This window comes from Physcomitrium patens, chromosome 2 (genome assembly GCF_059467195.1).
Source record: "Physcomitrium patens ecotype Gransden chromosome 2, ASM5946719v1, whole genome shotgun sequence".
NCBI classification, from domain to species: domain Eukaryota; kingdom Viridiplantae; phylum Streptophyta; class Bryopsida; order Funariales; family Funariaceae; genus Physcomitrium; species Physcomitrium patens.
This window is the reverse complement of record NC_143411.1, coordinates 15,866,623-15,891,880: the sequence shown is the minus strand read 5'-3', so window position 1 is coordinate 15,891,880 and position 25,258 is coordinate 15,866,623. Positions and strand designations below refer to the sequence as shown.

At 37.1% G+C, this 25,258-nt stretch overlaps 1 protein-coding gene and 2 long non-coding RNA genes across 10 annotated transcripts; 2 read left to right on the top strand and 1 right to left on the bottom strand.

Moving 5' to 3' along the window:
• Positions 1-9,308: 9,308 nt before the first annotated feature.
• LOC149989761 (uncharacterized) lies at positions 9,309-11,375 on the bottom strand. 3 transcript variants are annotated; one of them, XR_016501077.1, is made up of 3 exons: positions 10,654-10,793; positions 10,098-10,324; positions 9,309-9,946 (listed from the first exon to the last, which is right to left on the bottom strand). It is a non-coding gene; the product is annotated as an uncharacterized LOC149989761 (long non-coding RNA). The 3 variants fall into 3 exon arrangements; XR_016501074.1 differs by lacking the exons at positions 10,098-10,324; positions 10,654-10,793 and adding an exon at positions 11,117-11,375; XR_016501071.1 differs by lacking the exon at positions 10,654-10,793 and having other exon boundaries at positions 10,306-10,494.
• A 9,764-nt stretch (positions 11,376-21,139) lies between these two features.
• On the top strand, positions 21,140-23,503 carry LOC112279158 (uncharacterized). Of its 6 annotated transcripts, none has more exons than XM_090247766.1 (5): positions 21,140-21,333; positions 21,881-22,104; positions 22,258-22,354; positions 22,504-22,655; positions 22,873-23,503. In XM_090247766.1, the coding sequence occupies exons 2-5, from the start codon at positions 22,040-22,042 to the stop codon at positions 23,249-23,251; spliced, it is 693 nt and encodes a 230-aa protein (XP_090103892.1). In that variant the 5' UTR covers positions 21,140-21,333; positions 21,881-22,039; the 3' UTR covers positions 23,252-23,503. The 6 variants fall into 6 exon arrangements, with proteins under 6 accessions (XP_090103892.1, XP_024369083.1, XP_024369079.1 ...); XM_024513315.3 differs by having other exon boundaries at positions 22,250-22,354; positions 22,504-22,651; XM_024513311.3 differs by having other exon boundaries at positions 22,250-22,354.
• A 597-nt stretch (positions 23,504-24,100) lies between these two features.
• Positions 24,101-24,778, top strand: LOC141046522 (uncharacterized). The gene is made up of 2 exons (XR_016501068.1): positions 24,101-24,204; positions 24,567-24,778. It is a non-coding gene; the product is annotated as an uncharacterized LOC141046522 (long non-coding RNA).
• The last annotated feature ends 480 nt before the right edge of the window (positions 24,779-25,258 follow it).

Here is a 25,258-nt window from a genome sequence, read left to right as displayed (position 1 = left end):
AAAAGTCGTGATGTAGAATTTTTGGAGTACAAGAGTGCTTGTGAGCACTTGGTCATGTGTTCAAGTCGGAGTAAAGGTGTATTTGTAGACATATCTTTAAATCCAGCAATGAAAGAAAAATAAGAAGATGATGATAGTGAAGATGGTAGAATTTCAAATCAAAATGAAGAACCAAAGAAGGTAAATCATGAGGTATCTACAATTGCTAAAACCAACAATGAAGACAATCAAGATATTAAATATGATGATGGTGATGAAGAATACCAATCTTTAAGTGTGAAGAAACAAGTTTTAATAAAAAAAAAAGATTATAAGAGCTATTTGAGTGCATGAAGGTGAATCTTCATCAAGTAAAAAGAGATATCTTTTAGTAGATCAAAAATAACTTGGTGCATAGTAGAAGAACCACATCTTATTTCAATTAAGTGAAGAACATGCCAATGTTGCAATCTTTACTGATCTATTAAATTTGTGTGATGCAATGAAGTCCACGGATGCTATGAAGTGAAAGAATGCCATGGAAGAAGAATACAAATCATTCATAGAAAATGGAACAAAGAAATTAACTCAACTTCTACCAAATCAATCTTCAATTGGTTGTAAGTAGGTATTTAGAATCAAAAGGGATGCAATAAGCAATGTTGTGAGATATAAGGCTAGGTTAGTTGCCAAAAGATACTCACAAGTTGATGGAGTTGATTTCAATGAGACATTTGCTCCCGTGGCCAAATCCACCACTATTAGAACCATTGTAACAATTGGGGCAACAATAGACTTAGAGATACATCAAATAGATGTGAAGATGACTTTTTTGAATGGAAAGTTAGAAGAAGACATCTACATGGATCAATCTCAAGGATTTGTTGAAGATGGAAAATAAGACCTTATTTGTAAGTTGAAGAAATCCTTGTATGGATTCAAGCAATTTCTAAGGACATGGTACCAACATATTGATACAGTCTTTGTGAATGAAGGATTTATAAGGAGTGAAGCTAATCATTCTTTGTATGTGATGCAATCAAATGAATTCATATTGATTGTCATCCTCTATGTTGATAATTTGATCATCTCAATCAATGCTATGACAATGATAGATTGATTGAAGGAAAATTTAGAAAAAGAGTATGAGATGAGCAATTTGAAAAAGCTTCATTATTATTTAGGAGTGGAGTTTGTGAGAGATCATGCTAAGAAGACCATTACAATGAGCTAAAGTAAGTACATTGAAGCAGTATTGAAATGATTCAATATAGAAGAGTGTAAGCCTATTGAAACCAATTTGAAGTTGATGAAGCTCACAGAAGAAGAGTTTGCTGAAATTGAAAGATAAATGCAATGTGTTCCATACAAAGTAGCAGTGGGATGACTAATGTATGCAATGGTTGGCACAAGGGTCGATCTTGCATATGCGGTGAGTATTGTGAACCAACACATGTCAAAGAGGCTGGACCAATCCATTGGGCAACCATCAAAAAGATCATGAGGTACTTAAAAGTTATTTTGAATTTCAAACTATGTCTTAAAGGTGTCACGGACACAGAATACAGACTTGATATCTACCAAGAAGTTCAAGAAGAACTGGCAAAAACTAGATTAATCAGATGAATACAAGAACAACACCAGAGAGGTGAGCTAGAGCTCTAAGAGATGTGTTGTCGAGACTGAAGAACTCTTCAGCCTCGATTCCAATATATACTCTTATTTAGGAAGCTTCTCAAGCAACTTCTACCAACTAGGAAGCTTCTAGAAGGTTCCAGAGACTTGCTTCTAGAAGGTTCTAGAAACTTATCTCTAGAAGGTTCTAAGGACTATGTCCCTAACATCTTCTACCAACTAAGAAGCTTCTAGAAGGTTCCAGAGACTTGCTTTTAGAAGGTTTTAGAAGCTTGTCTCTAGAAGGTTCTAAAAACTTGTCTCTAGAAGGTTCTAAAGACTATGTCCCTAACATCACCTCCTCCTTTAGCTTCGAGGTCTCTGAGAAGCAATGCTGTTGTCAATCAGTACCAACGCAAGAAAATGAAGATCTGTTGCATAACGTCTGCTATGAACTCCAACTCTTGTTCACGAGGTAAGTGGTTCATCAGCCCTTGAAGCCAATGGTAGTGGCCCACTCCTTCAACTTCTGACCAAGCATGAACTTCCATGTCTTCATTGTGAAATTGTCCTGCAAATATGCCTTCTAGTTGATCATCAAAAGCAGAATCGGACTCAAATACAATCACCAGTGATCAGTTACTTGGTATCCTCCGTCGTCGTCGTGGTGCAGGTGGTTCTTCATCTCGGGGTCGCCTTCGTGAACTAGTTGGTTGAGATAATCTGACTGGCATAGTATCTATCTCTTGGCTATCCATATCAGAACACCAAACTATGGCTACTGAAAAAATTCTATTTTATCTTGGAGAAAATAACTACATCAACTACGAATTTTAGTGGTGCTCTCTCCCTTTCTTATATTCTTAGGTGAACAAGCTTCAGAAAGAAGCTATTGTCGAACCGGCTTAGGTTTATGAGGATGTTGTTGATGAAACTCCTGTACCTTTTGTGACGCATTAGTGAGATTTTGAGTTGGCTCCCACGTTCGCTCATTAATGTCGTAGCCGCAACAATGAACAAGATACTCCAACTTGCCCCACCTTCGCCGAGAATCCAGCACCTTTTCAACCTCGTATTCCTCGTGGTTCTCAATCTCAATACTAGGTGGCGGACATTGCACTCTTCGAGAAAAAGATAACTCTCGATAAGACTCCAACAAAGAAACATGAAAGACTGGATGTACCTTCATAGAAGCCGGTAATTCCAAACGATACGCCACTCGATTGATTTGCTTTTGGATGATAAATGGTCCCAATCTTCGATAGTCCAACTTATCACATGGTCGCTTGGTCTTGATATTCCGTCGAAGAAGCCATGCTTTATCTCCAATTTTGAAAGTAGGTGCTTGATTCCGAAATCTATTTGCAAACGCCTTGTAGGATTCTTGAGCGGATTGTAATTGAAGCTTCAACGTATTTTGAAGCTCTGATAGTTGTTTCGTAAATCCTTCTGCTGCTGGATTGTTATTTGTTGATGGACTCAATAAATCAAGCTTTGGATGATACCCATAGTTAGAAAAGAATGGTGTGTATTGAGTCGACGCATGGAGGGTGTTGTTATATGCAAACTCGGCTAGCGGCAGATATGTGGTCCAATCGTCTTGCTGATAGTTGATGCTGCATCATAAGTATTGTTCCAAGACTTGGTTCACCCGTTCCATTTGACTGTCAGTTTGAGGATGAAAAGCCAAAGAAAGCTTGATATCCACCTTCAGTATCTCAAAGAGAGATCTCCAAAACTTTGATACGAATTGGGTTCCTCGATTTGATATGATATCATCTGGTAGTCCATGATATCGATACACATTATCGAGAAAGAATCTTGCTGTGACTACACTAGATGATGTCTTCTTTCAAGGGACAAAGTGTGCCATTTTTGTAAGCCGATCTACCACGACAAAGATGCTGTCAAATGAGTTCGATGATGGCAGGTCTGTGATGAAGTCCATGGAAATTGAAGACCATAGTCAACGTGGAATCGACAATGGCTGTAGGAGTCCATAAGGGCGATGCCGAGGATTCTTCGATCTTGAACAGATGTCGCAGGAGAGGACAAAATCTTTCACATCCTTCCACATTTGGGGCCACTAAAAATCTCGAGAAATAAGCTCGAAGGTCTTGTTGAATCCAAAATATCCCGCAGCTGGAAAATCGTAGCGAGATTGAAGAACTCGGAGTCGTGCTGGTCCTTTTGAGATATATAACCGCTCTTCAAAGTATAAAAGATCTCCCTCCACCTTGAACTTGTCGTCATTGGCACGCTACTTAATATCAATGGCTACTAAATCTTCAATGGTTACGGCACGTACCTGATTCAGGAAGTCAGCATCAATTGGCATAATAGTAGCGCAAAGCTGAAATTGCTCTGGCTTCAACAATGTCGTACATTGTTGATTAAATGCTGCTTCTCCAGCCTTTGGTTCAAGATACGATCTCCTCAATAAGGCATCAAATAGTCCTTGCTGCTTTCCAAGTCGATAAGTGATAATAAGATCGAACCTAGATAGCAACATACTCCATCGAGCTTGACGTCGATTTAGAACTCGAGCCGACATGAAATACTCCAAATTCTTGTGATCTGTATATATGATCACTGGATGTGTAGCTCCTTCAAGAAAGTGACGCCATTCTTGGAAAGAATCCACTATAGCAAGAAGTTCCTTATCGTGGATCTCATAATTGATTTCAGCAGCAGAGAACTCTCAAGAATAGAATGCAACCGGATGGAGCTTCTTGTCTTCTCCCATTTGTGAAAGTACAGCTCCCAAAGTAAAATCCGAAGCATCAGTTTCTAAATAGAAGGCCTTTGTAAAGTCTAGATATACCAAAATTGGAGCCGTAGTAAATGCGATCTTTAGGTTTTGAAACGCCTTCTCTGCTAGAGGTCCCCATTCCAGCTTATCCTTGCATGTCAATCGAGTGAGAGGAGTAGCAACTTGAGAGTAATTCTTGATAAAGTTCTGATAGAAGTTGGCAAAACCAAGAAAGCATTGTACGTCTTTAACCGTCTTCGGAACCTTCGAGGACACGATTGCTTCCACCTTCTTGGGGTCCATCTTCAAGCCTTCCGTAGTCGCAACGAACCCCAGAAACTCCATCTCTATTTGGTGAAATAAACACTTCTCCAACTTGGCATATAGTCCTCGCTCGCGTAGTTTCTCCAATATCAAACGAACGTATTTTTCATGCTCTTCCTCATTTTTGGAGAATATCAAAATATCATCCAAATAGATGACAACAAAATCATCAAGGTACTCTCGGAAAATGTCATTCATCATATGTTGAAAGACCGCTGGAGCATTGGTAAGACCAAAGGGCATGACATTATATTCAAAATGGCCATACCTTGTACAGAACGTTGTCTTCCACTCATCTCCTTCCTTGATTCGTACGAGGTTGTAAGCTCCCCTTAGATCAATTTTTGTAAAGATCCTTGCATGTCCAAGTTGTTCTAAGAGACCAGAAATCAATGGTAACAAGTAAAGATTCTTCTTTGTTACCTTGTTGAGGCCTCGATAGTCCATGCACATCCGCAACGAGCCATCTTTTTTCTTCACAAATAAGATAGGTGCTCCAGCTGACGATTTTGAATGACGGATGAAGTTCTTGGCTAGATTCTCATCGATGTACTTTCGCAACTCCGCCAACTCCATCTGTGATAGATTGTAGATTGGGCCAAAAGGCGGTTGTGCTCCTTCCTGTAAGTCTATGGCGCAATCATATGGTCTGTGTTCCGGTAGCATGTCGGCATTTTTCTTTTGAAACACGTCTTTAAAATCCTTACATTGCTCCGGTATACTTGCTGTTGAGAACTTCTCCCTGGTAGTTGGAGCCGCATAAATGACAAACGGTGTGCCTCCCTTGGACAATCTTATAAACGCTCTTGCTCCAATAAATAAGGATTTCTCTATTCGGGATTTTCTACTAGGCTTGCTCATGGGTGGTTTTGTGGGAAAGGTCATCTTCCGCAACTTCCAATCTATGGATGGGTTATGCTTTTCCAAAGAGGAAAGACCAAGAATAACAGGATTTGATGGGGTTCTAATAGTATTGAAAATAATATAACTACTATGGTCCTTAAACTTCACTTCTATAGGTTCTGATTCATGGGTGACACTACCAGACAATAAAGGTCGTCCATCTATGACCTCAATGTGAACAGGTTTGGATTTTTGTACTAAAGGGATCTTATGAAGCTTTGCAAATTCTTCGTCTAAAAAACAAGCAGATGCTCCTGAATCTAATAATACTAAGGTTCTCAGTTTCTGAGGGCAAATAAGCAAAGGGATTGTAAAACAAAGGGCAGGTTGAGCGGAAAGAAAGGAACCTGGTTGTTGTTGCGATATTTCACTGTCCAGCCGCACGGTTCCTATTGTGGCTGGGCATCCTCGTTTTCCTGAATAAACGCACCCCTACTCTTGATAATACATCGAATTTGCTTCTTGGGGTAGTTTTCAACTTTGTGGCCTTATTCACCGCAATACAAGCATAGACCTTCCTCCATACGCCACTTTTTTTCTTCTAGAGTAAGAGATTTGACATGTACCGCAGCAATTTGCATGTCTTCTACCTCTGAATGTGAATTCATGCTGCTTGCCGACATAGTTGGATGTGGCGAACTGTATGTTGTCTTGAACATTGATCTTGGCGACATTGGAATAGGCGATTATCGCACTTCACAGCTTGGCTAATAGCTTCGTTGAGCATTTGCGGATCAGGAAGAGTTAATAGCAAATCCTTCACATCGTCCCTTAAATTCCAATAGAATTGACTCATCAACGCTTCTTCGTCACAATTGATGTCGCATGCTAATTGCCTGAAGTTCGATGCATAGACTGATGTAGAACGCATCCCTTGTCGTAGTGACCGGATCTTTGTTGTAGCCCATCGAACTTTGTCTTGTTCACCAAATGCTTCCAAAAAGGTTTCAAAGTTGTTTAGTATGGACGATCGTTTCTCAAACAAATGAGCAAACCATGATAGAGCTTGTCTTGTAAGTAAGGTTCCAATAAGCCCAACACGTGACTCTTCCGTTGGATAGCGTTCGGGTTGTAAAACTGTTATCAACCTGATTTGGTTGACGAATCCTCGAAACTTGGAACGTGTACCATCGAACTTGTCCGGAAGGCTAACTCGGGGTTCCTTATGTTATAGAACCAGCGGTGCTTGTCGAACTTGAGGCAAAGTTGCTTCTCCAAGTGTAAAAGTTTGAGGCTGGTCCAACCTAGATTGTACCATCTCAGATGCTCCATCATTATGAAGCCTTGCCATGACTCCTTCAATCTCTGCAGTTCTTTGCGATAACGTAGCGAGGGCATTCATGATAGCATCTAACTTGGACTTTGAACTTTCCGTCATACTAATGTCTTGGCCCCCGACCATTCTAAGAGAAGGACAAAAATGACTCTACAAGAAGACAATATTGGTTTAGAGGAGGGTACTCCGCAACCTCTAAAATGCCTTAAGAGCTTCAAGAAAAGGAATAATCCACTCTCTCCAAGAAGAATAAGACTCCAATATTGTAACAAAAGAAGTATCAATTTAGAGGAGGATAATCCGCAACCTCTAAAGTGCTAGTACACTTCTAAGCAGAGGGGTAATCCACACTCTAACAAAGAAGAAACTAGCTCTGATATCTGAGGTGAATGAAGTCTCGACAAACTGTCACGGACACAAAATACAGACTTGATATCTACCAAGAAGTTCAAGAAGAATTGGCAAGAACTAGATTAATCAGATGAATACAAGAACAACACTAGAGAGGTGAGCTAGAGCTCCAAGAGATGTGTTGTCGAGACTGAAGAACTCTTCAGCCTCGATTCCAATATATACTCCTATTTAGGAAGCTTCTCAAGCAACTTCTACCAACTAGGAAGCTTCTAGAAGGTTCTAGAGACTTGCTTCTAGAAGGTTCTAGAAACTTATCTCTAGAAGGTTCTAAGGACTATGTCTCTAATATCTTCCACTAACTAAGAAGCTTCTAGAAGGTTCCAGAGACTTGCTTTTAGAAGGTTCTAGAAGCTTGTCTCTAGAAGGTTCTAGAAACTTGTCTCTAGAAGGTTCTAGAAACTTGTCTCTAGAAGGTTCTAAGGACTATGTCCCTAATAAAAGGTAATAACATTACTATGCATATTTATTGTGATGCGGATTGGACTAGAGATATAAATGGTAGAAGGTCAAAAAGTGAATATGCATTCTTTTTCTGAGTGGGAGCAATTTCATGGAATTGCCAAAGACAACCAACAATTGCAAGGTCAATAATGGAGGTAGAGTACATGACAGCAAGCTATGGTACAATGGAGGCAATATGACTAAGACAACTTTTAGAGGACATTGGAGTAGTGCAAATTGAAGTAACTTTAATGAAGTCTGTCAATCAAAGATGTCTTATTTTTGCAAAGAATCCAAATCGTCATTCAAGGACCAAAGACATTGACATTCAACATCACTTTATAAGACAAAAGATTGAAATGGGAGTAATTGTTATGAAGTATTGTACAACAGAAGATTTTTTTACTGATTTGTTGACAAAGGCATTAGTAAAGGATAGACTTGCATGTTGACAAAGGCTTTAGGATTGAAAGTCCTTTTACTAGTAGCAAAGTAGGAGTATTGAAGTAAGTAAGCAAAAGTAAAATAAGTTACATAGTAAAAGGTATTACCTTAAGTAAGTTGCTAATAGTCAAAGAGTTGACTCTTGATATATGGAAACGGTATCCTATGGATATAGGATGAGGTCAAGGATCAAGAGTCAAAGTCAAGAAAATAAAGTATGAACTAAGAAATATTCAAAGACTAGAAAAGAATAATTAATATTTGGCATAGGATATCCTTGTGGTTAGTAAGATGCCAAAGGATCTAAGGACTGTAGGATATCCTCGAGGTACGTTAGATGCCAAAGGATCCTAGGACCTAGGATCATATGTATAAAAGTCAAAGAGCGGAAGTTGTCTCATACAGCAGCAACCACAACCTATAAGTATTAGATATTAGAAGTGAAAAACATCTTACTTAATACTCTCTTTGTGTACAACCTTGCTATTGCTATATGTTGTGACTTCAATGTTCTATTTCTTCAATAAAAGTTAACATATTTATGATGCTTTTACATAATTTTGATTAAGTAAATGGTCTCTATAATGGAAATTAGATAATTATCAAACATTTTACTAACAAAGTCATTGAAGCCAAGATAATGCCACATTGTTTTGCTATTGCTACTACAACTTACCATCTATTACATGCCATTACATTCTTTAATTATGTTAAATACAAAAAATATTTTTAATTAATTAATTAATATTATATATATTTATACAATATTAATTGTAATACTTTTAGAAGATAAAAATATATTTTTTTAACTAAAATTTTAATAAAATTTTAATAAATATTTATATTTATATATTTATTAACTTCTTAATTTTTTTATATAAATAATATTAATTTTCTATTACCTTACTTTCTAATTAATTTAAAAAAAAGATAACATATTAGAAATATTAAGAGATATTTTAATTGAAATAAATATAAATAAATTAATAATATGGTGAGTGGATAGGAAGTTGTGGTGACAACAACAAAAAATTATAGTAGTAGTAGTAATACACTTTATTTATATAGATAACATATAACTATATACATATATATAGTTATTTGCAAAACTTTTATCTATTTGCAAAACTTAAAAGTTTTTTAAATAAATATATATATATATACATAATTATTATATATATAAATATTTTAACCAAAAAATATGATAAAACTATTTTTATATGTATAATTTTAATTTATTACGCATTTTAATTTAAAACGAAGAGAGCCGAAGGAACTTTCTATCTCTTTGTAGACAAACCAACGGTCCGTCCACAACGTCCCGTTGTCTTGATGTGCTGTCCAAGTACACGCGAAAGCCCCAACAGTGAGGAAGACCATGATGGTGAGCTTCATGTACAAAGCGTTACACACAACCTGGGAGTAATGACATCCTTGTGGGTCTTTCTTTTTGTTAAGAACTAACCTAGAATCTTGAACTAGCACCAATCACCGTTAAGTTTTCCAGCTCTGCTCCAAAGAGCTCGCCGGCTCTCTAGCTCATATCGATGACGGCCTCTGTCGACATTTGTATTAAGGACAAAAAGAAGGTGCTGAGTTTCCTCGCCCGCGATGAGAGACGTGGTCGGTGAGGAGCAACACGAAGCACAGACTGGGGCTGGCCCTGCGCAGACGCATAGGAGCCGCCCATAGAAAAGTAATTATTGCCAAGAAGCGAAGTGATGGTGAGGATGCTACAGAGGAGTTGTACTCCGTTCTTCCTCTCCTACCTCGTTCAAGACCCCGAACAATTGCTCTTCCTGCACATGACCCCATGTTACAGCAGTCCTATAATAAATATAATAAATAAATAAAATTGTTCAAAACAGAGTACAAAAACCCGTTGGCAAATATGTTCCCCGCTCGTGTGCCATTGATTGCAGTGGTCTCTTTGATAGATAGGGTCCTCACAGTCTTGTGGTCATGACGAGCAATGCAGCATTACTATTAGAATTCAGCATTACTATTGCTTTCTAGCAAAACTTCGACAGGAAACCAAGCACGTCTCTGGATAAGGGTTCTGCTCCGCCTTAATAAGCTCTCTAGCTTCGTCTTAAAACACAAGGTCAACTTTGCAAGATTTGGTGCAGCCTTACAAGGATAGGGCAAAATTCCTCACCGTAATACTCAGTCACTCCCTGTTCCAGGACACCATTTGCACCCATCAAGAAAAGCGAACTCACCACCCGGAAAATATAATCAAACTGTATCTCAGTAAATACGCATGCATGGAACAGGCTCCAACAACGACCAAATTCACTCACGCGACATGATCAACTAGAGCCACATTCACCCCGTTTCTGAGTGGTCGCCGAGTAGCTTTATTTTAATCTCCACTCTTCCCTCACATATTCTATCTCTATATCTCTCTTCCTCTCTTCACCCCTCGTGATCTATTTTTTCTCACTACCATATCGATGCTCCGCTGCTACCCGACCACGACAGCAGACAAAGATGAAGAAGAAACCTGGTAAACCCGAGGAGGTGATCCTTCCAGAGGGCGAAGAGCGTGAGGCGGCACACTATATCTTCACAGTTCATGTACTTCCAAATCTCTACGACTTAAGGAGGGTGTTACAATTGATCAATAAACCTTGATTCTGTACATCACTCTGATATCGTTAGTTAAACCAGATCCGATGATAGCGCTTCCATCTGGAAGCCTCCAATCAAATTCCTTGTATATACTCAGTTCTCGATGTACACGGAGATCATCTTTCGGGTATACACACTCTTCTCTTTGGAATCGTTCAAACACCCGTTACGGAACATACACCGGGCATAACTGGATGATGAGGCGAAGTGCGGAGCTGTAACACAACAGCACTGCCTTGGACCGACCTAGCGCACCCGATTTCACCACTACGTAAAAGCAAGTGTAAGAAAGATCCAATCTCAGAGTTGCACCTACAACACCAACAACTCATCACCTTGCCATGGCATCGTCAGCTCGCCGAGGACTCTCACTACATCCAGAACTCGGGGGTTGAAGTTCAGTCACATTCGACAACCTCCGAAACCCATCAAGAGCTAAGTCAGGTTTCGCGGACGGATGGATAAACCCCAGCTCCTGATTCATGCATCTTTGGTTACCTCCTACAGAATGTTAGGCCTGGTCATGACTTATTGTGGTGCAATTCAAAGCACTCAATGACGCAGCATGCCTTCTGTGGGTCTTGTCAGACAGTCTCAACCTATGCATGCCAGCCCGGAGAGAACTGTTTGACCCCAATTATCTTCCATCCATCATCAGATTCAATTTCTTCTGGATTATATTTCAACTATTCACAAGCCTGATTGCAGATTGGAGATTGATGGATTCTCCTGCCGGGCAGCGAAACACTTGACAGGACCATTATAGTTAAATCAAGGAATGCGTACCCCTGGTGGTGTAAGCTAAACTATAATCTCCCGATTCAGCTGCGTTCACACGAAGTCATGCAGATATCTTTCTTAAAGCCTTACTACTCTTCCAATTTAGAATGCCGTATTGAGAAACTTCTCAGCAAAACTATTTGACGCCATTTCTTTTAAGTATCTTGCACCATGCTGTGCAAGTTTAGTTAAGATGAGATCGTGCCCAGATCAATTGTTGGGCTACTTTGGGTGTAATTTCTCTACGAAAGATGCAACGTTGATTGTCATAAATTTTTGTCAAAAATCTGAAAAGGCAGACCAACTTTTTAAAATACCTCAGTTCCTCACCTATTTTCAGAGCAGTCCTGGTCAATGTAGAACACTTCAATGTCATAAATCATATAGAAGGAAAACGCCAAAGGGTATATTTTTGATTTGTGGTTGATGCACTTCTTTCAAAAATGTTGAGTAGTGTGTTAAAACTTTTAACAAGTCTTCTTACTAAACTTAATTTTTATAAAATTCAAACATTTGTAATAATATTAAATGGACAATGTGGATATTGAATATATTTATCTCCAATTTCGGCAGTATCAATTAGAAGATATGGACAACTTAAGATTGCAAGAAGATATGGAGTTGCCCACTTGTGTAAGTCCAATAGTTAGAAACATTTTTTTATTATTTTTGTAAATAGTTAAAATAAGCCACCATCTTTTCTTCTTCTCCTTCAACTTCTTTTTAAGCTTTATAACTTTTTTATTTGTTTCTTGTTTAATCAATTATTTAAAGAAGCCAATAAAAAGATTCTTTCCAAAAATATCTTAGAACTAATAAACATTAAGTAACTAATATTTTGCTTACCTTCTTTATAAACAACTTTCAATAAGTTGCTTATCAAAAGACTCAACTACAAATGTCTATAGAAAAGTATTATATCCTTGTATCAATCTTCTCGTGAAGTTCTACAAAAACTATGTTTCTATAATATAAAATACTAATTCCTTCATGTCAAAATTGATAATCAAATCTCAAATGAATACATATCTAAGGTCTTTCTGATAACAAATTGTGAGAAAAAAACTTGGGACTTAGTATCACGGACATATGCATGTAAGCTAATAATTACATATACAAATAGGTGGAAGTAAGTAAAAGTAGGTAAAAGTAAGTTAATTCTATAGTATTTAATATGAAAGCTTCTTAGAAGCTTCATAGACGCTGCTTTGACTTCATAGGTGTCTTTAATTGACTTTTTGGATTAGAAACGTGGTCAACAAGTTAGCCATGTGCCATACATGTTGTTAGCTTGAAGATCAAGCTAACTATATGGCCTACACATAGAAAAACTTGTCTTGCAAGTTAAAGCATGTGTCCTACAAAGTCAACACATATTGAAGGTCCTATAGAACATCGCCACGTATCTCCTAGTTAGATAGTATATATAGAGACAAGAGTGAAGCCTTCTTCACTCTTGTCAATTCCTTTCTTGCTTCCGGTCTAGTTTCAAGGATCTCTAATTTTCTTAACTTTTGGCAATAGCCATTCCAGTTTCTCTTTCAATATACATAATTGTTTATTTATATTTTGTTACCTTTCTTTGAATGAAGGCTCACTTGTCTGAATTGCTTTCTCATTGAGTTCTTGTCTTTGACAGATTGACAAGAATATACCTACAATATCAGAGCTTTGTCTAATCTTGATTAAGAGTAGATTACCCCTTTTTTCTTGATAAGATATAAGCGTATTAGAAGTTGCGGATTACCCTCTTCTAAACTGATATTGTCCTTAGTATTTTTTTTGTTCTCAAGTCCTCTCTTCTATTTGTCTTGAGCAATATTAGACATCTTCTCTTTTCTAAGTATTATCATGGCAGAACTTGTTGAAATGAAGAGTGCAATGGCACAAATGCAAGAGCAATTGAGGGAGTTAATGCTTGCAATGCATCAACTCAATTTACCACCACAAGGAGCAACAAGATTGGCAGGAAGTAAAGATATAGAAATGGTTGGAGCTGCTTCAACATCTGCACCAAATCATGTTCTTTTTCCTATGGTGGAATGTCCTTCCAGTATTAGAGAACCAAAAATTGCCCTACCCGAGAAGTTTGATGGCACCAGATCTAAGTTTTGAGGATTTATCAATCAAGTGCAACTTGTGATTGAACTTCAATCCCAAAGCTATCCAACTCCAGGATCGCAAGTTAGATTCATTGGTACGCTTCTTTCAAGTTCAGCACTATCATGGTTTTCATCTTTTCTTGAATGACGAGATCTAATATTGGATAATCTAGAGGCTTTTCTAGCAAAGTTTTGACCCATGTATGGAGAACATGATGCAATTCGTGTTGCAACCAAAAAGATCCGTATTTTATGACAAGCTAATTAATCGGTAACGTTGTACGCTTCACAATTTTGACAACTTGTAATTGATATCAAGTAGGATGATGCTGCACTTATTAGCCAATTTTTCTACGGATTATAATATGAGGTAAAAAAAATAATGCTCAACTTACTTGATCTTCAAACATTGAGTCAAGCAATTGACTTTGCTGTAAAGTGCGACAATGGCCTTTTTGAATTTTGATTTAAGAACCGTATAAGTGGACCTCAATATTACTATAATTCAATGGCAATACCAATACCTCTTCAACACATACATTCGAAAGTAGAGGATATATAAATTGATGTAGTACGTTTCAAACCTCTTACTGAGCAAAAAAAGACTTCTCGTCGTCAAGAAGGATTATGTTTATATTGTGGAGAACCAAAGCACACTGCTCAACATTGTCCAAAGAAATGACACAATCACAAAATGAAGACTATGGCTGTGAAAGAAGATAATATGTCGGAAAACGAGTTTGTCCATTTACTATAGGGACCGTGCGGTTGGAACCTTGCACAACTTCTAGTAAAGGTCCTATTCTCTCCTCAGAGCCCTTTCCTTGTTTTACATTAAATGTTATTTTAGGACCTAAACATTACAAAGTCTCTGCCTTGTTAGATTCAAGAGCCCCAGTGTGTTTTTTAGATGAAGAATTTACTAAAAGACATAGCATATCTTTAGTAAAGAAAACTAAATCTGTTCATGTAGAAGTCATAGATGGTCGTCCATTGTCTTCTGGAGATATTACTCATAAAATCCTTCCTATAGAAGTAATAATCAATGGTCATAATAGCTTTGTAGTATTTAATATCATTAGATCTCCCTCTAATCCAATCATTTTAGGTTTATCATGGTTAAAAAAATACAACCCTCAAATAGATTAGATTTTCTAAACTCTTACTTTCTCTAAAAGTGTAACTAACAGTGTAGTTAATCAAGTAGAGAGTCATAAGTCCAGTTCAATTAAACCCATATTTATAGGTGCAAAAGCTTTCTTGCATGCTGCTATGAAAGAATCACCATATATTATTAATGCCACACATGTTTCTACTGGTGGAAAGACTTCAAGTGGTATTCCAAGCCAATATCAAGAATTTCAAGATGTATTTGAAAAAAAATATGGATACACTCTCAAAACATCGTCTCTATGATTGCTCAAATGACCTTTAAGAAGGAGCACAACCGCTATTCAGACCAATCTACAGTTTATCACAAAATGAGTTGACTGAACTCAAGGAATATATTGAAGAAAATCTAGCCAAGAATTTCATACGCTATTCTAAATCTCTGACAGGAGCTTCAATTCTATTTGTGAAGGAAAAAGATGGATCATTACGGATGTGTGTTGATTATCGAGGACTCAACAAGATTACCATCAAGAATAGGTATCCACTACCTTTAATATCTGGACTTCTTAATTAGTTGAATCAAGCTAAGTTCTATACAAAAATAGATCTCCAGGGAGCATACAATCTACTACACATCAAAGAAGGAGATGAATGGAAGACTGCATTTCGAACTAGATATGGACATTTTGAATACAACGTCATGCCTTTTGGACTTACAAATGCATCAACAACTTTTCAACTTCTAATGAATGATGTTTTTCGAGAGTTTTTGGACAATTTAATGGTCTGTTATCTAGACGACATCTTGATCTATTCTAAGAATCCAGAAGAACATGGACTTCATGTTCATCATGTGTTACAAAAATTAAGAGATACAGGATTCTATGCCAAGATAAAAAAGTGTGTATTCCATACTATTCAACTTGATTTCTTAGGTTACATCATTTCAAATGATGGACTTATGATGGATCCTAAGAAAGTTCAAACTATTATAGATTGGGAGATCCCAAAAATGGTAAGAGATGTCCAATATTTTTTGGGATTTGCCAACTACTATCGGATCTTCATCAAAGACTTCTCTCGAGTTATAGCTCCACTTACATGTTTGACTTGTAAAGACAAACTCCAATGGAATCAAGAAGCGGAAGTTGCTTTTGAATCTTTGAAGACAGCGTTTATTTCTACACCAGTCTTGTATCGTGTTGATTTTTCCAAAGCATTCTTAATGGAAACACATGCATCAGACTTTGCTCTGGGTGCAGTTTTATCAAAAATGAGAACAGATGAGAAACTTCATCCAATAGCCTTTCATTCAAGAAAATTCTCAGCAGCAGAAATCAATTATGAGATCCACGACAAAGAACTTCTTGCAATCATGGATTCTTTTGAAGAATGGCATCATTATCTAGAAGGCACTTCCAGTCCAGTCACCGTATATACGGATCATAAGAACCTCGAGTATTTTATGTCAGCACGCATATTAAATCGTCGTCAAGTTCATTGGAGCATGTCTTTATGAAGATTCGAGTTCATCATCACTTATCACCTAGGAAAACAACAAGGTTTGTCTGATGCCTTGTTTAGATGTTCTTATCTTGCATCAAAAGAAGAAAATGTAGCTTTTGAGCAACAAAAACAGTTCTCTTGAAGCCGAAGCAATTTCATCTTCGAGCAATAAAATCAACATTGACTGTTGATTTAACTTTTCTTAAGTAAGTCCAGTTAAGTATGTCTTCAGACCCTCTTGTTTATGATATCAAGAATAATTCTTCTAAATCTCATGATCCCTCTAAATTTGAATTTAAGAACAACCTACTCTATTTCGAAGGACGCCTATATGTTCCAGAAGGAGAAGCATGTTTACGTGTTCTTCAAGCTCGTCACGACTTCCCAGCAGCAGGTCATTTTGGATATAATAAGACTTTGGAGCTGATATCTAGGGATTTTTGGTGGCCTCAAATGTGAAAGGTAGTCAAAGATTTTGTACAATCATGTGATATTTGCTCAAGATCAAAAACTCCTCGTCATCGACCTTTTGGACTTCTTCAGCCATTATCCATTCCAGAACAACCATGGTCTTCTATTTCTATGGACTTCATCACGAATCTTCTAATCTCAGATTCTTATGATTCTATATTCGTGATAGTAGATCATTTTATCAAGATGGCACATTTTGTACCATGTACAAAATCTATCACAGGTGAAGAAACAGCTAAGCTCTTTCTTGACAATATCTATCGCTATCATGGATTATCCAAGGATATTATATCAGATAAGAGAACTCAATTTATATCAAGATTTTGGCACTCTTTTCAAGATTCTAAAAATGGATATAAAACTATCTTCGGCATTCCGTCCTCAAACTGATGGACAAACGGAGCGTGTTAATCAAGTTTTGGAGCAATATTTAAGATGTACCATTAATTACCAACAAGATGATTGGACAACTCTTTTGCCATTGGGAGACTTTGCTTACAATAACATAGTACATTCTTCTACAAAACAAACACCTTTCTTTGCTAATTATGATTACCATCCATGACTTGATACTTTTGACTTTTCAAAAGTTGATAATCCTACTAGGAAAGATTTGGCGATTCATTTATCAAAGCTACATGCAACGATGAAGGCATAGTTAAAAGAGGCTCAAGAACAACAAAAGATCAATGTGGATGTCTATCAAAAGAAACAACCACCATTCCTCTTGGGTGATAAGGTATGGCTACTTCATCGTAATATCAAGACCACTCATCCTTGTGACAAGTTGGACTATCGAAGGCCTAGACCATTTTCTATTTCTGCACAAATCAATCCAGTTGCATATCGTTTACATCTATCGGAGTCAATGAAAATCCATCCAGTATTCTACTTGTCTCTTTTTGAACCATACGAGATAGTGGACATACCAAGAAGACGACAAGCTCCACCTCGTCCTATAGAAGTGAACAATAATAAAGAGTTTGAAATAGAAGAAGTCTTAGATTCAAGGCGATGCCGAAATAAATTGGAATATCTTGTCCATTAGTACGGATATGATATTAGTGAATGCACATGGGAGCCAATAAAGAATCTTGTAAATGCAGCAAAGGTGGTGGAGGCTTTTCATCGACGACATCCATCAAAATCAAGATAAAAACCTTCTTTATAAAAGAAACAACATCTAGGCAAGATAACATTCTACTTTCAATTCTTGTTTGTAGCTTCGTTGTAGTAGTGGCGCTCAGGAGATGGAGAACCAACAACCAGCAGATTCAACTCAAGAGCCTTCATTTCCTGACCTGCCCGATGAGATATTACGATTGTCACAACCTTCAAGACGATGCAATCGAGATAAAAATCCTCAAGAATGACATGTTCTTTGTCGAATAGATGGTGAGATACAACGCGTTTGGTATCACGATTTGGGAAGGGACTCTCGATGTTTGGTGATTTTGCTAGAGGTAGGAACAACTCCTGATGGTGTTCCAAATGTTCTATTCGAAAAAAGTTATGAAGGCCTCAACAATGATCAAATAACTAGGTGGTCTTCCTGCCCTGGTATAGGACACTACCGATGGTTGAGAGGCCCTATCAATCATCTTCGAAGAGAACAAAGATCAGAGTATGTAGCAAATACAATTCGTCACATCATAGATTTTTTCAACATATGATGACTGCTCTTCATGGAACTCGTCCCTAGAAGACGAGGTAATGTCACGGACATACTCATATAAGCTAGTAATTACATATACAAATAGGTGGAAGTAAGTAAAAGTAGTTAAAAGTAAGTTAATTCTATAATATTTAATATGGAAGCTTCTTAGAGGCTTATAGATACTGCTTTGACTTTATAGATGTCTTTAATTGACTTTTTGGATTAGAAACGTGGTCAACAAGTTAGCCATGTGCCACACATATTGTTAGCTTGAAGATCAAGCTAACTATGTGGCCCACACGTAGAAAAACTTGCCTTGTAAGTCAAGGCATGTGTCCTACAAAGTCAACACATATTGGAGGTCCTATAGAACATCACCACATAGTCTTTAGTTAGATAGTATATATAGAGACAAGAGTGAAGCCTTCTTCACTCTTGTCAACTCTTTTCTTACTTCCAGTCTAGTTTTAAGGGTCTCTAGTTTTCTTATCTTTTGGCAATAGCCATTTCAGTTTTTTTTTCAATATACATACTTGTTTATTTATATTTTGTTACCTTTCTTTAAGTGAAGGCTCACTTGTCTGAATTGCTTTTTCATCGAGTTCTTGTCCTTGACACTTAGTTGTAGAAGAATTTTGAAGGCACAATCAAACCAATTATGAACATCATTTGCTATTAACTACCTTTATTTACTAATGTCATATTGGCAAAATAAACTATTTATAATACCATCATTCTTTGTAGTTTAGTAAACAAAGTCCTTAACATTCCACTTCTTATGAATGTGGTTTAAAATAAAATAATAAAATAATAATTATCTAACTTGCAATGATTATTCATGCATGTCTACTATTTGATTTAATCCAAAGTTAATTTGAGAAGTTTATAAATTAAACTAAACAAAAAGTGTGATTATTTTTTTCTCTTTTCTTTTTTCTTTTTTTTTCTGAATTGTGGAATTAAAAATCATGTGGTCCATCATTGCTACTAAGATGCCCAAACATTTTATTTTTTATTTTTTTAAGCAACAATGTGAGATGTTGTGTAACATAAAAGAAGAATCTTGCATCTTATTTAATTTTTTATAATAAAACCAAACTCTTTTATAAACTAAAAAATATATATAAAAATTCAAAAATTAAAATAATAATAATAATAATAATAATAATAATAACTACCTTAAATCTAACACACCTCAAAATTTCAAACTACATAATTATTACTTAATCTCAAAGATTAGGAATTGTTCCTAAAACAAACTCTAGTTTTCTATGTTACATACAAATTCTTACAATTCAAGCATGAAATTCAAGAAACCCAAAAGTTGAAAAACTTTGAATTTAAAATTTTAAAAATCCAATGCATTAATTATAGCATCATGTATATGTACTTATATCTTCTGTGCCTACTTGTAGCATAAAGGTGGCCAACAATGGCTATTGCAAAGTTAAGCAATGTAACCAATGTAAAACATGTAAGAGTGTTTAATGTTTTGTTTGCCTTCTGTTTTATCCATTATGATGCCAATTGTGTAGGATTTAAATCTTATGTTGCTTAATGTTGAAAATTCATAAAATGACTTTTGGTCATAGCAGCATGCAAGTGGGCAACACTAGAATAGAGTCACAATCACACATAATTACTTGCTTACACCAAATTGTGAATGTTGCAACTTAATGGTTTGTGCAATTGTATATTTTGGTTCATATATTATGTTGAAATTTGATGACAACAACACTAAATCATAAAGATGACAATTGGGAATCTGGTTATAGTACAATCTTCTTAAGTTATATACTCCAAACAATTGTCTAGTGGATGAAACCAAGAATGGATAGATAGATGAACAGATAGACACATTAATAGATATATGGCATTTGGATGGATAAAAAATATACAAACATACACCAAAAACTTTAATATAAAAATAGCTTGCGCCTTGGAAGGGATATACTAGTCACTTGATAAGAGTCTTACTACTTATAACAGTTACTACTTTGACTGTTATAAGTAGTAAGATCGTATACAAAAAATTATCATAAAATTAAACTATCATAGAGTCAATTAATAATTTCTACAATATATAAAACATAGTTTTTATTATTTCAAACACATCATTTATTTTAATAAAACACACAACTCAATATCATTTATAAGAGTAGAAAACCAAAAAATGAAAATCCAAATATTTTTAGGGAATTATTAAGAATATATTTAGTTTTAAAAAATTAAAATTAAACAATTACATAATTTTAAGATATGTATATTACAATAAAACAATATTTGTAAAATTCGGAGAATTGATTTTGTTCTAAAACGCATGTACATTTCTCTCTGTCTACTCACACGTGCATTAGGGAAAATATAATGATATATGTGAAAATTCATCAAAAAGATAGAATTCATAGGAATAATACAATCTCAGCTGGTTTTCCACGCACATGATTCTAGAATTCCAGGGCTGCTGCTGCTGCTGCTGGGCATCTGTGCCATGTAGCGAGAAACAGAGACGGTTTCCATTCAGTCTGCCGCTGATACTTTGAACGGTGACGCCGCCACCTGTGCATTAACGAACCACGGAATGCCACGCATCACGAAGTGACGTAGCAGGGCGGGAAGCAACGTCATTCCGCGTCTTCGAAGGGCGGAGCAGCGGCGAAGGAAGGCACGCACGCACGCTGTGGTGCTGGTGCTGGTGGGTGCGTGATTGAGTGTGTGAGTGAGTGAGGGAGTGAGTGAGAGAGCGAGACAGAGCCCCGGAGGTTGAGAGGAGGTTTAGGGACGGCATCGAAGGAAGGGGGGACGCATCATCGATTGATTGAGTGGGTTCGGCAGAGTTTTTGTGGGATCTGATCGGGCTTGCTTGCTGTTGGGGAGCGCAACAGATTCGTGTTCATTCTAGGGATTGCGCTCGTGCGTGAAGGTATGCTGCTTTGCTTGGATGGTTTGGGCCTTTGGTTTGGTAAGCGTAGGTCTTCGTGAGGTCTAGACTGAGAGGTGTCGCGATTGTTTTTTTTTTTTTTTTTTTTTTGTTATTTTGTTTTTTTTGTTGTTGTTGTTTTGAGCGGTTTTGCAAGCAGCTATAATCGAGAAGGTTTCTTTTCTGCAGTGATTGCATACGAGCATCACGGTCGTCCCCTCAAAAAATTACTTTTTGTGTGAGTACAGGGAGAGGGATCGGTCGTTATTGAACTTGTGGTGTTCTCATGGACACTCAAGTTCGGATTTTTGAACTTATCGCTAATTTCGCCTGGGATGGCGCTTATGTGTGTCGTCATGGACCTTGCAGCACAAATTTCGTGTGATATCCAAGTAGCGTCACAGGCGTTCGGGCTGCACGATTCATATTGTTTCTTATGAGTTGTTTAGCCTCATGTGGCGTTTCATTGTGGTGGTGTGACAAGGGTCTGGCTTCTGTGGAATGCTTTTGATTTTCTGAGTTTACCTTTTTCTGTTTTGTCATTCTCTAGGGTTTTTTTTGTCCGCTGGGTATCTATCATCACCGATGGCCTGGCAACCCGGCCCTGGCTTTGAACAGTACAGTGCGCAACCCGGGATGCATCCAGGGATGCAAGGCTCTTCGCCTCAAGTTCCAACGGGACCAAATAATCCATTGAACGACGTCTTTTATGGTGCCGCCCCTGGATTGTTGGGTGCATATCTGGGGAATAGCAAAGACTATGTACAGAGCAACGTAAGTCGGGCTCTGATCTTTCAGCTCCCATTATACAGATTCTTGCTGCTGGTGTGGGTTTATGATTGTTCTATTTCATTTGAGATCGAGAAATTAGTGCTAAGATAGAGCTTGGAATGTTGATTTAGTTCGATGTGATCTATAGGTTAGCAGGTATTTTGCTTCTCATGACATCCAGTACTATTTCCAAGTGACTGATCAATACGTTAGGAACAAGCTCAAAGTGGTCCTCTGCCCCTTCCTTCATAAGGTATTCTCCTACTTGTTAAGTTGTCCTGTCATCATGATTCTACGTCAGCGGACAGAAATTCACTGGAAGCGTCGTCAAAAAGATTAGGTCGTGCTTTTTATCGTTTGTTCTCCACGCTAAAAGAAATTTTTTCATTTGTTTTTGAGTAGGGACATTGGACTAGAATAGCAGAGCAAGTGGCTGGAGGTTTGAAATACAAGCCTCCTCGACATGACATCAATGCCCCGGACCTCTATCTTCCAATCATGGCACTCGTAACATACATCTTGCTCAGTGGTTTTTTGCTGGGCATGGCGGGCAAGTATGCAACTTCGCATGATTACCATATGCGTCTTAGTTTGCTAAGTAAGCTGAGGCAGTTCGATGAAGGATACGATGCTGGTACCTGGTTTGGAAGTACATGTGTTCTGAATGGACCCCGAATTACGTTTGTTGATATATAGTCGTTTGATTTCAATTATGCAGTTTTCATCCACTCATGCGTAAAACATGGGCGTCTCTTTTTGCTTGTATTACAGGTTCAAACCAGAGGCGATGAGTGGATTAGTTACAAAAGCAACGATCGGGTGGATAATAGAAACGATAATGTTGAAGGCATCACTTTTCGCCTTAGGGAGCGGGGATGCTCCAACGTTAGATGTTGTAGCTTATGCAGGTTACGCTTTCATTGGTGTTTCTTTGTCTTTAGTTGTACGGCTGTTATCGCCGTACGCTTTTCACATCACATGGGCGTACACAAGTCTCTGCATGGCGAGCTTTCTAGTGAAAACGATGAAACGATTGTTGTTTGCGGAGGTAAGGAGGTACGATAGAGATTCAACTCGACACCATTATCTACTTCTTCTTATGGCTGTGGCCCAGTTTCCTTTATTTTATTGGTTAGTGCATGTGAGATAAGGTCAATTGGCCTCCTGTACAATACAACTTCAAACAGTGTGATTTGTCCTTTCTAGGTGTAGTAAAATTTGCCTTAGGACACGTTGAAGCAGACTTTTTATAAGTAATCTGACGGATTGTTTTCTGCTTTAAGCTAGTATTCAGAACTTGGGGTTCTGTTGTTCATAGAAATTGTACTCTTCGGGGGTATCGGATGTTCAGCCTAACAAACGATTTATGTAAGAGAAATTGAACATTATGGTTTTCAAAGAATTAAGTTTGTCATGTGAAACATAAAATGGTTGGGTGTTTTATTTACATATGTGTATATGGTATGTTAAAGAAAATACTGTATACGTGTATACTTCCATGTTGGTAATTCAATCATCTAGTTTGAATTTGTTTTCTCTTGTTTTGAAAATATGTATAGTTTTAGTTGTGTTTTGTCAAACATATTTCCTCTGTCCCTAATCTTTAGGACTGAATAAACTTGATTTTGTCACAATCTTTGATTAGTTAGTGGTCTGGATCAGGCAGTGAGATGACATTTCTGACTAGTCGTGAGATCAACAGCGCTGCTTATACCCTGGGAAATTCGGTTCACAAGTCAAACTTAAGTTATTGTGTGACGCCCCTTTAGAGCAGCATCTTCAAATCTGTTCCTAATCATGCTCTTTCATTTGAAACGTTCAATTACTTTCACTAGTTTTGTTTTTGTTTGCAATATTGAAATAAGGGCAATCCGAAAGAGTTGACAAGAATTTGCGAAGGACCTTGTATTGCCCTAAGCAAGTTACTTGCCAGCTGTCAATACAATCTGGCCCAGGTTTTGTCAACTCAAAAGCTGTTGATGGCAGAATTTCGATGAGTTAGGTGCTTTGTTCACAGAACGTCAGGGTTTCTACCAAAACTCCCTCATTTGAGATTCATGAAGGCTGCCTGCGACGGTGTAGCAGTGCGTCAGGTGTGAAAAGGTAATTTTTTTTTAATCTCATATGGTAAAATTTAGACTTTTTTCCAAGAATAATCCGTCAGACAATTTGGATTTTTTATTGTAATTTATTTCTCAATTTACAATCTAGAATATAAGAACATAAAATTTGTAGAATGAAAATTTAATATGGACCCATTTTTCAGGAATGCCTTCTTCAAGAAGCTACACTTGAGATGGGATCAGTCTGGCACATTTTCCAAAATGCTGGACTTTTCAGTGGTGTCTTTGCCTTGTGCTGAAAAATGTAGGAATGCTACAGTGTAGTTGATGTTTACCCTATGTGAATCCATGATGAATTGTCATATTAAATAGCTCACACAAGTGGCTTTTCCTTTTGTGCAGCAGTTGTGGAAAGTCAGTTGTTATGGGGAAGTGAGGAAAAATCTTTTGGAGTGAGGTAGAATATTAATCTTATATTAATGCATGTGTTAAGCTCTCTCAGTCTATCTGTCTGTGTGCTGCTTGGAAACAGCATCCACATGACATGCTGCTTTGACTATTCCTTGTCTGTAACAAGTGGTAGATCATGATACAAAGTCTAAGAGTTTTAAATATGTGTGGGGTTGGATCTTGGATGTTGATCAAATAGTTGTTGACATTCTTCAACAGTTTCTTTGCCAATTTTAATAAATTCACTAATGCAACCATGAAAGTGAAATGTATAACAATAACACATACTTGGTATTTATGATATCTCCTCCAATATCAGTACACATTTTTGTAAGAAAACATGATGAACTAATGAGCATTAACATGGAAATCAGCTCTACTTTCTATACTGATATCAAGTTGTGTCACACTAGACTTCAGTATATGCAATTGTAGGTAAAGCTTATTCTCTGAAGTTTTTAAATCTTTTAGTATCCAAAAGAGACATCACATACTCACATTGCTTTGAATGAGCTATGAATAGAAAAGTGACTTCCTGATGCTCCCAATAATTATATACAATAATAGTATGTCTAATAATAGGGACTAAAAGAAAAATTGACCAACCTGGATCTCTCAAGAGCATTGGATTGTTCTATTCTTCT

Excerpts from the sequence above, each read along its gene's own strand:
- LOC112279158 (XM_024513311.3), top strand. The coding sequence starts at position 21,916 with ATGGCCTGGCAACCCGGCCCTGGCTTTGAACAGTACAGTGCGCAACCC. Across the intron at positions 22,105-22,249 it reads AAGACTATGTACAGAGCAAC|GTTAGCAGGTATTTTGCTTC; the intron begins GTAAGTCGGGCT and ends TGTGATCTATAG. Across the intron at positions 22,355-22,503 it reads TCTGCCCCTTCCTTCATAAG|GGACATTGGACTAGAATAGC; the intron begins GTATTCTCCTAC and ends GTTTTTGAGTAG.